Source organism: Electrophorus electricus, chromosome 13 (genome assembly GCF_041902795.1).
Source record: "Electrophorus electricus isolate QZ-2024a chromosome 13, ASM4190279v1, whole genome shotgun sequence".
Lineage (NCBI taxonomy): Eukaryota > Metazoa > Chordata > Actinopteri > Gymnotiformes > Gymnotidae > Electrophorus > Electrophorus electricus.
In genome coordinates, this window is record NC_137509.1 from 6,211,336 (window position 1) to 6,227,982 (window position 16,647).

General features: G+C 43.9%; 1 protein-coding gene across 2 annotated transcripts; it reads left to right on the top strand.

Moving 5' to 3' along the window:
* Positions 1-633: 633 nt before the first annotated feature.
* On the top strand, positions 634-16,625 carry rin1b (Ras and Rab interactor 1b). 2 transcript variants are annotated; one of them, XM_081694487.1, is made up of 11 exons: positions 634-1,220; positions 7,110-7,235; positions 7,652-7,760; positions 8,842-8,914; positions 9,340-9,431; positions 9,636-10,003; positions 10,400-10,892; positions 12,558-12,863; positions 13,268-13,399; positions 13,705-13,871; positions 15,013-16,622. In XM_081694487.1, exons 1-11 carry the CDS (start codon positions 1,191-1,193, stop codon positions 15,334-15,336), a joined length of 2,220 nt encoding a protein of 739 aa, XP_081550613.1. In that variant the 5' UTR covers positions 634-1,190; the 3' UTR covers positions 15,337-16,622. The 2 variants fall into 2 exon arrangements, with proteins under 2 accessions (XP_081550613.1, XP_081550614.1); XM_081694488.1 differs by lacking the exon at positions 12,558-12,863 and having other exon boundaries at positions 15,013-16,625.
* The last annotated feature ends 22 nt before the right edge of the window (positions 16,626-16,647 follow it).

Consider the following 16,647-nt stretch of genomic DNA (forward strand, 5'->3'; position numbering starts at 1 on the left):
AAATGATTCTTAAATTGATCTTTCAATCATGATATATAATCATTGTTTATAACTCAAAAATCTTAAACATTAAAGTAATTTCATTAAAATCGATCAAAATATATATTTTACCAAAATATGTGCATTGCGTAAGATGAATAAAACAGACTTCCTCAACTGGATGTTTATTTCTGAAGTTAGGAGAGACTTAATGCTTTTGCTGTTCTGCCTAATGTAAGTGGCAGAGACAGGAATTTGGACTAGAAGTCTATTGTAGGTGAGTTTCACAAGAGTATTGATTTAATTGAGAATTGAAAAAATAGCTAAAACGCATGCACACACACACACACACAAACACACACACACACACACACACACACACACACACACACACACACACACACACACACACATATATATATATATATATATATATATATGGCAGGGTCCACTTATTTCTTGCAAACGAGCCCAGAGGATCCTAATGACTGGATTCTCACGTTTGCGTCTTAGCTGTACTAAAATGCTCTCATTTGGCGTCACCAAGTGGACAAAGATACTAAAGCAGCACAACGAGCTGTCTGACGCGCTATGGCTGTGCGCTATGGCGCGCTCTCCGTGCGCGCAGCCTGGTGAATACAGCACTTGGTGGGCTGCGTTTGTCGATTGATGACCGGCTTCATGCGCTCTTGAGTAACATACTTCAGTTGCATTACGTAGGTGTTTTGCTCAGATATGTGATATCTTTAGCTATATGTGTGGTCTTTTTCATGTACTTCAAATTGCTACACCACTGATAGATTCTATTTAAAGTCTCGTAGTGGTTTTAGGTACACAGCAAAATAATGCACTTAAGTTTTAGTTTCATTCAATAAATATGAATATTATTATTTCAGTATTAAATTCCGGTTCGAGTAAAAAATCATTTCTGAAGCCGCTGCGGACGCATGCGTATACAAGAGCTGGCGCTCGCCCTGGCATGGGAAAAGTTGGGTGTGTGTTTTAAAATGAGCGAGTGACAAGGCGAAGCATGCGTAAGGAATACAGTGGGTGAATCTTCATCTGAATCACACCAACAGATGAATTCGGGGGCTCGGCTCTTCATAAATATACTTCCTAAGATAAAGTGAAATCATGCGACATGATACATGCGCGCGGAGATTGCATGAAGCTAAATCCTCTGATCCGATGAACCTGATGCTGAACTTCAGATGCGGAACTGCTTTCAATTAGAAGACAAGGTAAAGTTACTAACATTTCTATCTGTCCTTTTATTCGCCGTCGCAATTTACACCTGTTTTGTCAGCATATAAGACTGTTATGCGTCATGGATCAGGTAAATGGAAACGTAACTTCAATATTTCTGTTCTGTTCTCTATCACAGGTTATTATTGAGCCCTACAAGGGCTTTTTTTAAAAAACAACAAAAACGATAAACTGTTCATTATGTAATGTCTTTCGTTATGCTGTCCTAATATAACTTTATTTGAAGTGACAGATCGTCATACATTTATTAATTTCTTATTATTTATGTTATACTTCAAAGTATGCTCTTAAGGTCCAGCTCTTGTAGAGTCTATGCTTGCTGTTTCAGAGGGTGACGCCACTAGTAGTTTTTTTTTTCTGCAGTGGTCTTTAGGTGGGCACATAGCTTGCTTTTTATAGCAGGCACCTCCTGCTTTGAAATAAGTGTGATGTTTAACACAGCTCCAAACTCACGATGAAGAAAAGGACGATGCTCCTCCTCCTCCTCATCATCAGTGGCTATAGAGCCTGAGCTTCTTTTCCAGAGCTGCTCTGTTGATTTGGGTCTTGTACATGTATGAGTGCAGGCTGTTCTGTCTCCGTGTAGCTCTGCTGATGGAGTTAGAGAAAAGCCTTGCTAGCGCCCAACAGCTCTGCTCAGCCTGTGGGGGTGGAAGTGTGAAGACTGTGAGGGCCTCATAGGAAGGAACACGCACTTTCTCTCCCTCCACCATCCCCCTACTCTTTCTCCCCTTCTCCTGCTATTCCCCCGTCTTTCTGTTTTCCGTATCGCTTTCTGATGATACTCAAACAGTGCTTGCATACGCACACAAACACACATATTCACTAGTGCAGGCTGTTCACATATAAAGCTGTATTGTTCACTATTCTCTGACTCATGCATGGAACCTTTTCGGTGTTTGTCATTGACGATGCTGCTCATATATTGATGTCATTACCATATTTCTAACCACTCTGTTGCCTTGGTGACCATGTGAGGACATTGCTGAAGTCACATTTTGTCATTTGTCTTTGATATTGACAGAAAATCCTCCATGTAGTATCCTGTGACGTGATAATGCTTGCTCTTAACTCCAAAGACAGGTAGCTACATATCAAATTCAAAATGTTGCTATTCTCATCAATTTACACCTACTTACACACTCCCAGCAGGCACTGATTCATGGGCAAATGGAAGTTCAGGTCTCATGGATGCCCACTGTTTAATGCTAATAGAAGCTTTAGTAAATCTGGTCTGTAAGTCTGCTAATGTGCTGGCTTGGTGCCAAAGTGGATCCCCTGAGCTGATATTCCCACAGGAGATAGTACAGGACTTGCAGACATATTCCACGCAATCAGTATTCATCTTCTCTATCAGACACATAATCAGCACTCACCTTCCCTATCAGACAATCAATCAGGACTCACCTTCCCTATCAGACACTCAATCAGCACTCACCTTCCCTATCAGACACTCAATCAGGACTCACCTTCCCTATCAGACACTCAATCAGCACTCACCTTCCCTTGCAGACACTCTACTAGCACTCATCTTAACTATCAGACACTTTACTAGCACTCACCTTCCCTATCAGACACTCAATCAGCACTCACCTTCCCTATCAGACACTCAATCAGAACTCACCTTCCCTATCAGACACTCAATCAGCACTCACCTTCCCTAGCAGACACTCTACTAGCACTCATCTTAACTATCAGACACTTTACTAGCACTCACCTTCCCTATCAGACACTTTACTAGCACTCACCTTCCCTATCAGACACTCTACTAGCACTCCTATCAGACACCAGCATAGCCAACCACTCACCTTCCCTATCAGACAAAAGAACACCTAATCAGCACTCGCTTTCATTTTCAGACACCCAATCAACACTCACTTTCCCTATCAGACACCCAGCCATCACTTACCTTCCCTATCACACACCAGAACACCAAATAAGCACTCACTTTCTTTATCAGACACCAAGAAAGCACTCACCTTCCCTATCAGACTCCAACACGCCCAACCCAACCAGCACTCACCCTCCCTATCAGCTACCTCAGTGCAAGCTTGAGCTGTTCTGGCTAAAAAAGGTCATATAATACCACTGGACAGCTATCTCACATGCACACACACGCACACACACACACACACACACACACACACACACACACACACACACACACACACACACACACACACACACACACACACACACACACACACAGACCAGGTAAATGTAGCAGGTTTTCTCTTGGATTGATTAACTTTGCCCAGTATTGCTGCTCTTAACCAGAATTAGAGGCACTTCACTCACCACTCACACAATCCAAAGTCAGTGAAGAGGAGGTGTGTGTATGAGTGTGTGTGTGTATGTGTGTGTGTGAGAGAGAGAGAGAGAGAGAGAGAGAGAGAGAGAGAGTCGGGGTGGGACTATTGGAGTGTGTTAGGTGAAAGATAATACGATACTGTAGGATGTTGATTTGACACTCTTTGTTCTGGAGGCCTTGTTTTGGCACCCAGCTTCAGCAATTTAGTCAGAAACTGATGAGAGGAAATACATACCCACCCACCAACCCACCCACACACCCATGCGTGCACACACACACACATACACACACACACACACACACATCAACCCCACCATTATTTCTCCATATTCATAAACTGAATCATTTAGAACAGTCCTCCTTCACAGCTGAATTGACATGCCTCTTCCTCATTCCACCACGTTCAACTCCAGCAGCAGAGCTTCAGGGTGACCGTTCAGTGTAGATCTATAAGCTCCAAGCGAGGGAGGTAGTGCAGAATATGGACAGAGTTCTTCTCAAGTTTGTCCCTAACTTTGACAGTTTAGCTTGACAGCCTGGAGAACGAATGTTGAAGACCGAGGCAGAGTGAACAGCACACTCAGCCCAAGACTGTCAAAACTCATTGGAGCTTTTTTTCAGTTGCAGTAGGAATTGCAATGGCCCAGAAATGGATTATTCAGGATCTTCTCAAAAAGCAGACAATGTTTTAATAACCTTGTAGCTTCATAAAATTACAACATGTAGGTCACATTAATTACTCATAATGCCATGGTCACACTATTGATCCCTAGGCACATGTTGAGAGCTGAGGTGGAGCATGTGTAGATGCCTTGATGCCAGAGTGCCAACCATCACCATGCCCAACAGCTTCGATGTGTGATGTCAGCTATGCCCATGCCCTATGACCTTGGTGTGTGATGTCAGCCATGCACATGCCCTACACCCTCAGTGTGTAATGCCAACCATACACAAGCCGTACAACCTCGGTGTGTGATGTCAGCTATGCCCATGCCCAACAACTTTGGTGTGTGACGTCAGCTATGCCCATACCCTATGACCTCAGTGTGTGATGTCAGCTATGCCCATTCCCTATGACCTCGGTGTGTGATGTCAGCTATGCCCATGCCCTATGACCTCGGTGTGTGATGTCAGCTATGCCCATTCCCTATGACCTCGGTGTGTGATGTCAGCTATGCCCATGCCCTATGACCTCGGTGTGTGATGTCAGCTATGCCGTGTGTGATGTCAGCTATGCCCATGCCCTATGACCTCGGTGTGTGATGGTAGACTTCACAGGACAGATGGAGGCTTGTGTTTCACTTTCTCTCCATGTTTCTGCCCCCTCATTCAATCTGAGAGGCTGCTGTTCTTTTTTCTTCTCAATAGCTTCCTTTCCATTACTCTGGTGGCCGCTCTCTTTCGTTCCCTCTCTCCTTTTCATTCTCTCTCTCTCTCTCTCTCTCTCTCTCTCATTCTCTCCCTCTCTCTCTCTCTCTGTCTGTCTATCTCCCTCTTTAGAGCAAGAGGCTACAGAACCTTACACTTTCTCTCTCTCTCTTTCTTTATCTCTCTTTTTCTCTCCTTCTGCCTCTCTCTGTGTCTCTCTCTCTCATTTTCTCCCTCTCCTTGTTCTTGGTTTTAAGTCCCGCTGCTCTATTGCATAACTGAGTGTGTAGGCAGTTAGCTCTTCAGGTTTTTATATAAGGGGTGCCTACATTGTAAATGGATAACACTGTTCATTTATGCTCTCTCTCCTTCTTCCTTTTTCTGTCTCATTAAAATGATAAAGGTCAGTGTAAGTCATGTTAGGCGTACATAGCGGTGGATTCTGTTGTGTATGTTTATACAGTCTCATTTGGTACAATGGGCCTGTGAGCTTTTACCACAGGTGTATAATTTGTGTCCTTGTTGGGGTTGTCATGGTGCCAGTGTGTTTGTCCATGGGTGGAAAAGCTCACAAGTTATGTCACTGAGCTGCACATGCTTCACACAGTTTATTTAAAGGTTCCAAACTTGTGCAGTGTTGAAATGGGCTGTGATCTATGTGGCAGCCATTATGGATGGCTCTCCGGCACACTGGCACAGCATGTATTGGGGATTGCTTGGGGCACTAGATCTGGCAACAATAGCAAAAGGACACTGCCTAATACACTGACTAATATAGAAGATAACTGAACCTCAAGTAAAATATGTAGATCTATTGATATGTAGATGTGTGTGTGTGTGTGTGTGTGTGTGTGTGTGTGTGTGTGTGTGTGTGTGTGTGTGTGTATATATATATATATATATATATATATATATATATATATCTTCTAGCTGCTATGTTCCCCTTTAGTCCTTTAGTCAGTGTAGGCTAATTTGCTTTACTGTTGCTGAGCAGGATTTATTTTCTTTTGTCATGGTGATGTAGGCTTCAAAAGTCATGTTCTAGAAAAGTGTGCTACATCAAACTTACACTCACTGGTGGTAGCATGTAAGAGAGGGCAGTGAGTTGGCCAGGCCAAGCAGGAACACTGGAATAAAAACCACGTCTTCCTGCGCTGGGTGTCTGGGTACCTTTGTGACATCAGTGCCCCCATTTGGTTGCTGTGCTACTGTGGCATTATGTAAGCTGGGCAGAGGAAGCGACAGAGGAGTGGGCTTCAAACGCACCAGCTATAAAAATAACCTGAAGTGAATTGTATGAGCAGAAGTTATGATGAGAAGCACTCTCTCCTGAAACTAACCAGACAGAGTGCAAGAGAGACGGGGAAAGTGAGTGAGAGAGAAACACCCTCTCTATTTTGCCAAGTTTTTATAGCCTTTTTGATGAGGCATGTGTGTATGTGTGAGAGAGATAATGTGATTGTGTGTGTGTGTGTGTGTGTGTGTGTGTGTGTGTGTGGTGTGTCTTGATAGAGTAGGTGTCTGTGACTGAGTGGGAATGCCTGTTAGCATGTGTAGGCATCTGTTGCCATGGCAACCATCTGCCGCTACACTCAAGCACTCTGTAAGCTGCCCACACAGTGTCACACTGCTGATGCTCAGAGAGAGAGAGAGAGAGAGAGAGAGAGAGAGAGAGAGAGAGAGAGAGAGAGAGAGAGAAACTGTTTAGGTAAAGTGTTGTTGGAGTGTTTAGTAGTCATCATTGTAATTTAATTTTACTGGTGCTGATATGTACATTTTTCATATGTATACTTGTGTGAGTACAGGAGAGAGAGACTGTGCCTATGTGAAGATAAGTGTGAATATTACTGTGATTGGTTTGTTCATGACATCATAACAAGGTGATAGGTCCCAGGTTTTTTTGTTCAGGACACTATGTAACATTATACATTCATTTATGCTTTCTTAGGGGACATTTAATCTTAAATGAGTTTATAAAAATACCTCAACCATCCTAACAACTTTATATTAATTAACCTTAACTACAGTCAAAATTGAGCCACCCTGGAATATGACAATACAGCCTAGTATTGCCCAAGAGAGTGATTGTGTTCCGCACATGACACATAGAACATTTAACTTTATGGCTCCAAGTATGCTAAAGGTGTTAAAAGAGGTGCTTTGACATGTTCCCTCTGTATTATAGATGGATGACTTTCTTCATAGGAGTCTGAGTGTTCTGGACCGCCTCCTCCTCACACATTCCATCTGGCTTCAGCTGTCAATCAACCCTGACTCTGCCCTCTGCATCCTACAAAGAGAAATAGTTGGGGTGAGGCAGCCAATGACTTGGCTCACTTACCATCATTTCAGTTAACTAGCTAACAATCATATATTTACATTTCTGTGAGCAGTTGACCTGTACATCTTTAGGGCCTATGATACTAAAGCCACATAACTAAGATGGTAACGATACTGCACGTAGTTTGTTGAAATGACAACAGAAGTCTAACTGCCTACCTCAAAGCAACAGCAACTTCAGCCTTTTGATTATTTTGATTATTTGAAAATTGCTTAAAAATGTACACTTCAAATCATGTTGCATGAGTTTTCTGAATATAAAACCTGAGTTATAACCCTGAATTATTGTTTGGAATTGATATAGATATTGAGAAGCACAAATGAGGAGGCGGGTCATCTTTCTGCTGAATTGGTTGTGGTAGTTTAATCATTTGTTTCTCTGCGCAGACTTTCCTGGTTTGTAAGTGTGCGTCCACTCAGAGGAAGGTGCTCTGTGTGAGGGTTCAGGAGAGCAGTTTGTCTGTCACACAATACCCCATCTGTGAGGAGGACTCCAGTGAGTAACACACACACACACGCTCACCTACACACAAACACACACACACACACACACACAAAGTCCACAAATTCACAGACAAAATACACAAAGGTGTGCATATTCACATACACTTTAAATTCTATATTTAGGTTCACATAATACATTTGGGAGATATAACCTTTTGTAATATTTGAAACTGATGTTAGACTATATTTTCATGTGTTTCCATTTTTGGTCAACAAAAGCCAATAAATACAGCAAATAAATACTCTCTCTCTCTCTCTCTCTCTCTCTCTCTCTTGCTCACACACACACACACACACATACACACACACACACACACACACACACACACACACACACACACGCTCTTCTGTCCCTGTCACGCTACGTCTTTCTCTCTCACTGACACACACACCTATGCAAAATTCCTCCCACATCTTTTGTACACTTTATTTCAAATGTTAGTCACTCAGTACCTCTTATTCCCACTGTGTTTATGGCTTATAGTTGCATTTTGTCCACTTAAAGCATACACTTCATATCTGTTAGTCACGCAGCACATTTCATGCTCACTGTTGTATGTGTGTGTTTGAGTGTGAATATGCGTGTAGTGCTGGGAGAGTTGTGCGTGTTCGTGTGTGTGTGTGTCCGTGCGTGCGTGTGTGTCCATGCGTGTGTGTGTGTGTGTGTGAGAGAGAGAGAGAGAGAGAGAGAGAGAGAGAGAGAGAGAGAGAGCTTTGGGGGAGTGGGGAGAGAAATGATGAGTAAGTTGTGACCATTAGCAGTGGTCAGAACTTTTTCGTCTCGTTTGTGTGCTTGCCAGGTGCAGAGCCTAACACCAGCAGTCTGTCAGAAGTAGCAAGGAAGCAAAAGTTTCACAATTACTCAATAGTGATTCACTAATCTATTTTCTAACACCTTCTTAGTGATCGGGGGACAAGTTCTTCAGATTCTGTGGCGCTGACTTTGATTCCCCTTTGTCTTGGGAAAAAGAGGAAGTGATATACTTATGTAATGATTCCAGTGTGGGTTATTTGTTGAAGGGTTGTCATGTGAATGTGCTCTGGATCATGAGACCGCTTGCTTCTCTCTGCAGCCTTCTCCCTGGAGAGCTCCGCCTTGAGCTTTCCTGATCTGTGCAGATTAGTAGCCTTCTACTGCATAAGCAGGTAACACACACACACCACTAAACAAACACACACGCATGCAAGTATGCACACACACACACATCCATGTAGGCACACACAAATACACACGTGCATACACACACACACACACACACACACACACACACACACACAAGCATATCTCCTTAAGATAAGAGAGGAGGTAAAAAAAACTTTGCAGTTTTATAATCTTTTGATATAACAATCCAACATCTCGTATATATTCTGCCTCCCAGCATTGTAGAAGGGCTCAGAATGCATTAAGGCATTAAGATTTTTAATATTAAAAACTGTCATATGCAGTATTACATTTTCTGAAGACATGAAAAGTATTATACAGATATTTTACAGCTGAAAGTGTGTTTGTGTGTGTGTGTGTGTGTGTGTGTGTGTGTGTGTGTGTGTGCGTGTGCGTGTGTATTCTGTAGGGATGTTTTGCCCTTCCCTCTGGAGCTTCCTGAAGCCATCGCTCAAGCCACTAACCACACACAGCTAGAGAACATTTCACACCTTGGTTTGGGTAAGAACTGTACTGTACTGCAAACAGACACACACACACACACACACACACACACACACACACACACACACACACACTCACATGAAGTCATATAGACAGATAATGCACACACAGAATAAAGAAGAATAGAATAGAATGGTCTGTAAAATGGTGATTCCTTTATAAAGCAGCCTTCCCATTCCACTTATTCCTGATCCTCCTTAGAGTTCTGGAGCTCCCAGACTTCCCCTGGGCCTCTCAATGGCCCCCCAGCCATGGCGATGCGGCTGGCCTCCAAGGCGTGTTCGCCGTGCTTCATCAACCCACTGTTTCTCCAGCCGGCGCAGCCAAGTCGCGGTGCCTCACAGAAGCGACATCGCTTTAAGCGCAGCCTGCGTGTGCGCCTGTCCAGCGAGTCATCCTTCTGCCTGGCCTCCACGGAGCCCGACAGGAGCCAGGGCGGCACGGAGGTCCTGTCACCCAGCCAGGGGGCATCGCGGCGGGTCACTGGCCTGGGTGTACTCAGGCGCACCCCGGCTCTGGCCCCTCCCTCCGAGGAGGAGGATGAGCAGATGCTCGGCGACACACCTCCAGTGAGTGTGTGTGTTTGAGTGTGTGTGTGTGTGTGTGTGGGTGGGTGATAGCTGTCCAGAGCTACTACGTGGGTGATAGCTGTCCAGAGCTATTACATGACCTTTTTTTTTTTTTTACATAAGCCAATTTTAGCCAGAGTGTCGGTGTGCGTTTGTAGTATCATGCAATGTGGGTGGGTAATCATCACTTTATAGAAGCTTTGATAAATTGACTTACAATGATTTTTTAAACATTGTAAAGCTATTTAAATATGCATGTTTTACACCAAGTCAGACAGCACTGCAAAGTTCAAACTTCTACAGACAAACACACACACGCACACACACACACACACACACACACACTCATTTGTGTATCCACAGTTTCCCCTTGTCATTTGATCCTTGGCATTCCAGATTCCCCAGCCAGAGGACACGGAGCCAGCCCCGGATGAGGGTGTGTGCCTGGCCCTGGAGCGACGCCGCGCCCCCTCACTCGCCGAGCTGGACAGCAACAGCTCCTTCAGCAGCCTCGAGGATGAGGAGGCGGAGTCGCAGCTGGACCCCACCCTGCAGTGGCCGCCCATGGCACGCGGCTCCCGCTTCCCGGTAGCAAACCCTGCCTCCACACTGCGCCGCATGAGTGCTGCCTTCGTGTGTGTCTTTGCCCCTGAGCGGCGTGTGGCCCGACTGGTGGACGAGCTGTCCCGCGACCGGCACTCGGCATTCGGCTCCTCCGTGCTGGAGTTCCTGGAGAAGCACAGGGATGAGATGAAGGCCCCACACTGGGGCTCCTCTGTGGAGCTGCTCCAGGGCCTGAGGAGGTTCCTCACCCAGGCCAAGAGCCTCCTGCTGGAGGCTGGAGAGCTGGAGCCGCCCATCGAGACTCTGGTACCTGAGAATGAGAAAGGTTTGGGCATGATGTTTAAATACCTGCTTTTCTTGTTTTTCATTTGTGAGCTCATTAAGGTTGTTTAGAATCTTAAGCTGTGTATCACAAAAAGCAGAAATTTTTGAAATATTAGATACTTGGTGTGTTTTGTATTAAACCTCCATTTAATCTAATGGTTCAGAAAAGAATCATATTGACAAAGCTGGCTTGGCAGTATATGGGTAGCATTATAGCTGAGGAAGCTATAAACCACACTTGTGAAACGGAGGACTAATCATTTCATTCAGAATTTGACAGATATTGTTTGACCTATCTTCATCTGTGAGACTTGAAGACATGATCAGCAAATCAGAACTCAGTGTAATTGTCAGTCATGCCATCATTCTAAACCACATTCATAGCCTCAAAGGTATAGAAAGACAATTGTGTGTGGGGGGGGGGGGGGGATTGTGTGTGTTACATATGTACAATTTAAAAAATTGCCTGTTATTTCATGCATTACTAAAAGTGTTGAAAGCAGTTTGCATGATGGTGCATGCAGATCCAAATAAAAGCATTCAAAACTGCATGCATGTGTATGTGTGCATACGTGTGTTCGTGTGTGTGTGTATGCATATGCTTGTGACTGTGCCTGTGTATTTGCACACGTATGTGTGTGTGCGTGTGTGTATGCATGCGTGTGCTTGTGACTGTGCTTGTATGTGTGTGTGTAAGTGACTGTGCTTGAGTGTGTGTGTGTGTGTGTGTGCATGTGCATATGCATGTGTGAGCAACTGTGCCTGTGAATGTGTGTGCACATGTGCATATATCTATGCATGTGTGAGTGTGAGCAGGAGGAAGGGGCATGAAGACAGGGAGAGGCATGCTCTGGCGAGGCAGAGAATAGCACAGGCACGCGGCCTGCTCCCCGGAGCGGCCTGCCACTGTTTCAGCAGGGCTGTGTTGGTGGAGACATTTGCATTTGTGCTTCTCATTTATCATAAGCACATATCATAGTCCCACGCACATTCTCCTGGAGAGGTGCGTGTGCGTGCATGTGTGTGTGTGTGTGTGTGTGTGAGGTGGGAAATAGAGGAGAGAACAGGAGAAGCAGAATATAGTTTGTTCTGCCTTGTGTGTGATAATAAGATAAGGTGCATCTGTCACTGATTGCGTCTTACTGACACATCTGCGTCAGAGGACGTGTTTTTCTGAGGTTTTTTTATTGTTTGGGTTTGCACATTTTAACACTTTAGAGTCTGGGGTAAAATGAGGAGACATAATTGGGAAAAAAGCAGCCGATATAGGTGAAGCGATGGGAATTCTTTAGTGCAGAATCGAGAGACAGCATCCTATGGCACTCAAAACAGCCTGAGCAGCTCAGGTATTTATAAACATGGTTCTGGGAGGAAAATTACTAACAACAGTTAATACAATGAATAGTTGCTAATGATTTCTAGTGTAATACTTTGTTGGGTCCTGAGAATGTGGTCGTTTGCATTTAAAGAAGAGTCATGTTGACAGTGTTGTTAAATTTGAAATTTCTTAAAAACTACCCTGCACACTGTCAAGTCGATAGGGAGTGAATCTGGATTTAGCTTGTGTGCATCCCTAGAGAGCTCCGAATGTTTTATGAGTAGACACATTTTGGGACAAGCTGCAAACATTATTGGACCATGACACTGCTTCCACCTCCCGATGCAGACCTGGCCCTGGAGAAGGCTCTTTTCGGCTGCGTCCTAAAACCACTGAAGCTCCAGCTGGGCCAGACGTTGCTCTCCCTCCACACCCAGGATGGCTCTCTCCAGAGATTCGCCAACAGCTTGCAGGCTTGCCAAGAGGGGGCGCTAGAGCGTCTGTGCGTGCGTGTGGGCGTTCTGGATGCTCGTGGTGTGGAGAGAGCAAAGAAGAAGTTGATTCTAATGCAGCGAAGCCACTCGCCCATAGACAAAGTGCTACTTCTGCTACAAGTGTGCAAGAGCGTTTACAAGGCAATGGGAGGACAACCTGGTGAGAGAGAGCGAGAGAAGGGGAGAGAGAGAGAGAGAGAGAGAAAGAAAGAAAGAGAGAGAGAGTGGGAGAGACTCTGTGTGTGTGTGTGTGTGTGTGTGTGTGTGTGTGTGTGTGTGTGTGTGTGTGTGTGTGTGTGTGTGAGTTTGTTAATGTTAATTTTATTTATTTGGATCAGTGCTAATATAATGTTAGAGGCAATAATGAGGAATGATATGGCATCACTTATAATACTGGAGATACTATAATCTTTAGGTTTTAACGTGGACAGCAATGATAGGTTGTAAATCACCTCTATGCAAAAGCCCATATTTGTTCATTTCTCACTATAGCTGAAGTTTCTGAAATCAACATTTCCATGTAAGCGAGGTTTTTAGCACAGACCTCTGTTTCATGATGTGCAGGTCAGGATTTCGGCTCTGAGGATTTCTTGCCAGCGCTGTCCTATGTGATTGTGCAGTGTAACATCCCACAACTGCTGCTGGAGACAGAGTACATGATGGAGCTGCTGGAGCCGTCATGGCTGACAGGGGAAGGTAAGGGCCCTTAGCAAGTCTAACAGTAACCTAGAAGGAACAAACTTTAAGCACTTAGTACAACGGACAGTTCTGACTGAGAGTGTAATTTTGTCCGAGACTAATTTGCACTTCTATGATTACATATATGACTATATCCATGAATATCTGAATTTTTGCATGAGTATTAATATTCAGAATCAGATTTATTTTTTAGAAACAAGTATGTTACAAAATATATAATTTGATACTTTTGATTACAGTGTATGAAATGGGGGGTTTGAGCCAGTTCAAAGTTTGAATGCTGCATAAATATTTTGCTTTAGGAGGGTATTACTTGACGAGCGTCTATGCCAGCCTATGGCTAATCCAGAGTCAGCCTGGGAACTTGTCAACTAGTGGTTTAACCAATGAGGCCCAAGAGAGTCTAAGAGAGTGGAGCAGAAGGCGGGGCCAAGAGGCCAAGATCCAAAGAGAGAGCCAGCAGAACCAGGTTTAAACATGCACATACACACTCACTCACACACACACAAACATATACATACATACACAGTAAGAGAGAGAGAGAGAGAGAGAGAGAGAGAGAGAGAGAACCAAACTTTTTTCGGAAAAGGTTTTGGACTAAAGTTCATGAGAAGCACTTTCTCTGCCAGTTCATCTTATAAACACACAGCTTTCATCCTGTCTGTTCGTGGCATTCTCTCAGGAGCTGGCAGAGTGTTCTTGTAGCACTTTTCCAGTGGCATAGTGCCAGTGCAGGTGCCAAATCTCAAACAGCTCTCCACTGTTCTACTGCAAAAAAAAGGTTCTCAGCCAACAATACTGGTGCCATTCTGGCCCTATAATATGATCTGCAAACAACCAATCTGTGTTGCAAGTGGCCAAACAGAGGGCCCTTGTGTCACCATGTAAAGCTGTTTACCCGCCTTACCGTCATTTACAATTAAAAGCATGAGAACAACAGCAAAAACAGCAGCTATGACTCAGCTATGGTCCATGGAAGGAAAACATGCATTACGATATTGCCATACGGTTTATACAGTGTCTTCTGACATTTGCTTCTGGATTAGGAAATGCCCACATGCAGACAAGTAACCTCAAACCACTAGGGTCACTAGTTCACAGGAAGCAACACCAATGGAAATGTGGCATATGTGATGTGTATGCTGATTAACCCTGAGCATTTTCCTCCTTCATTATGCTGGAGATCCAATTTGTTTTCTTTTTAATGGATTCCAAACAACTTTGTGCTCCTTACCACACCACCATCTCATGTCCTCACAGTTCTTTGTGTGTTGAAGGGTCTTGTTCATCTGTCGTATAATGGAAGCATTAAAATGCTCGAATAAATTACTGTTTAGTTGCACTATAACTGATTATTTAAGGATGCCCACACATTTTATTGGTGTTGTAACAGCTATCCTCAGTGTATACACTTTTTGAACAATCATTGAGCTGACACATAAACTGATATTAATCTTAGACCAAAATTCTCTGTGTGCGTGTATGTGTGTGCGTGCGTGTGTGTGTGCGTGTGTGTGCGTGTATGTGCGTGTGTGTGCGTGTGCGTGTGTGCGTGCATGTGTGTGTGTGTGCGCGCGTGTGTGTGCGTGTGTGTGTGTGTGTGTGTGCAGAGATTTGTCCGTGTCCTATTCCAGAACACAGAGCGGAGTGGAGCCCAGACACTCCACTGGAAAGCAGGGGAGAGCGTGGAGGCACTGACCCAGACCTGCGCAGGGCTTTTTGGGGTCAATGATCCCCAGCACTACTGCCTCTTCTGGAGGGACGGAGGGGAGATGAGGCCTGTCCCTGCCCACACACAGCCACACGAGCTGGGCTCGCACGGACAGAGAGCCTCCACCCTGTCCTACCTGCGTAAGGATCATGACTTCAGCAAGATGCGCAGGCTGACCAGAGGGGGCGCGGTGGATATAGAGGAGTCCGTGTGCGAGGAGTGAAGAAGAAGGGCAATGTGGATTTGACTGCGTTGGTTTCCTTCGCAAGCTTGTATTCGCTGGCCCTGTGTCCTATAGGGATTTGGTATGGAGGTCTAAGTGTTTGTGTTGGTAGTTGCATGTGTGGGTGACTGTTTATTTCAGACCCTCCAAGAAATCCTTGATGCTCAGTTTGGCATGTCAGTGTATTGCTGAAGACACAGACAGTTCACAGCTGAACCTACAACATCAGCTAGAATGGAGAAAGATGCTTGGCAATAAGGCTTAAAGCAATATTTGCCAACAAAGGCATTGGAAAGCATCTTTTTAATGCTTGCTGCACAGACAATAAATATGTGTGGTTCTGGTTGTCGTGGGTGAGGTTGCCAAAGGTTACCGCTTGCTGAACTTCAATACCAAAGTGTTGAACATGATGCTTTTATACAGCATCTTTTTAAAAGGTGGGTGAAAAGATTTAAATAAATAAACATATAAATAAATAAATATATAAATAAATATATATATATGTATATTATGTACATTTCCATGTATGCATCTGAGATGCCCCAAGTGTTAGTATGTAACAGAGTCAGTAAAAATAAGTAAGGCTCTTTCAACTGTAGTGCTTTTGTATGAGAAGAAGGCAGAAGATCATTTATGGTCCTGTAACAACAAATGGAGATTGTTTTTCAGTATATAAAGGTTGTCTCTACATATCTTTTTAAACAGGAAAACTTAACAAAATTGTACTTTAGTGCATTTAGAAAAACGTTTCTCCTTTCCGACTGAACTCATGTCAGCTTTCAAAACTTTCAAGACTGGTGGTCAGCCTGTGATTCGTACCGTGTTGCATTCACTGAATGTGCTGTAATGGTAACACCCTATGGTGGTTTAAGTGATCGCACAAACACTATCCAAAAGACTGACTGGTTTTCATCAAGCCAATTGACCATTCTGTTGCAGCCTGTTGTACTAAATCCTCTTCAGACACTTAATATTGTAACACTTTATTGCTATGCTGTATTGTGTGGTTTTAAACTTATTCTATATGAGTACATGAGTATGAATTCAGTTTCAGTGAGGAACACTTTACCAGTCAGCGCAAATGGATTTATATTTGGATGATGTATTTGAAATATTTGATTTTTGCATGTAGTCACAGCTGTGATGAGGTGTTGCTGATGTAAATTATGCATGTTTGAATTGCTAAAGATAAAGTAAGATTCCATTTTTTTCCCTGAATGCACTGGTATGATTGTACTGTACTTTCGTTCCATAACAAGCTACATTAAATCTTCACGAATACTCAGAATCTGTTCTTCAATATATTTTCAG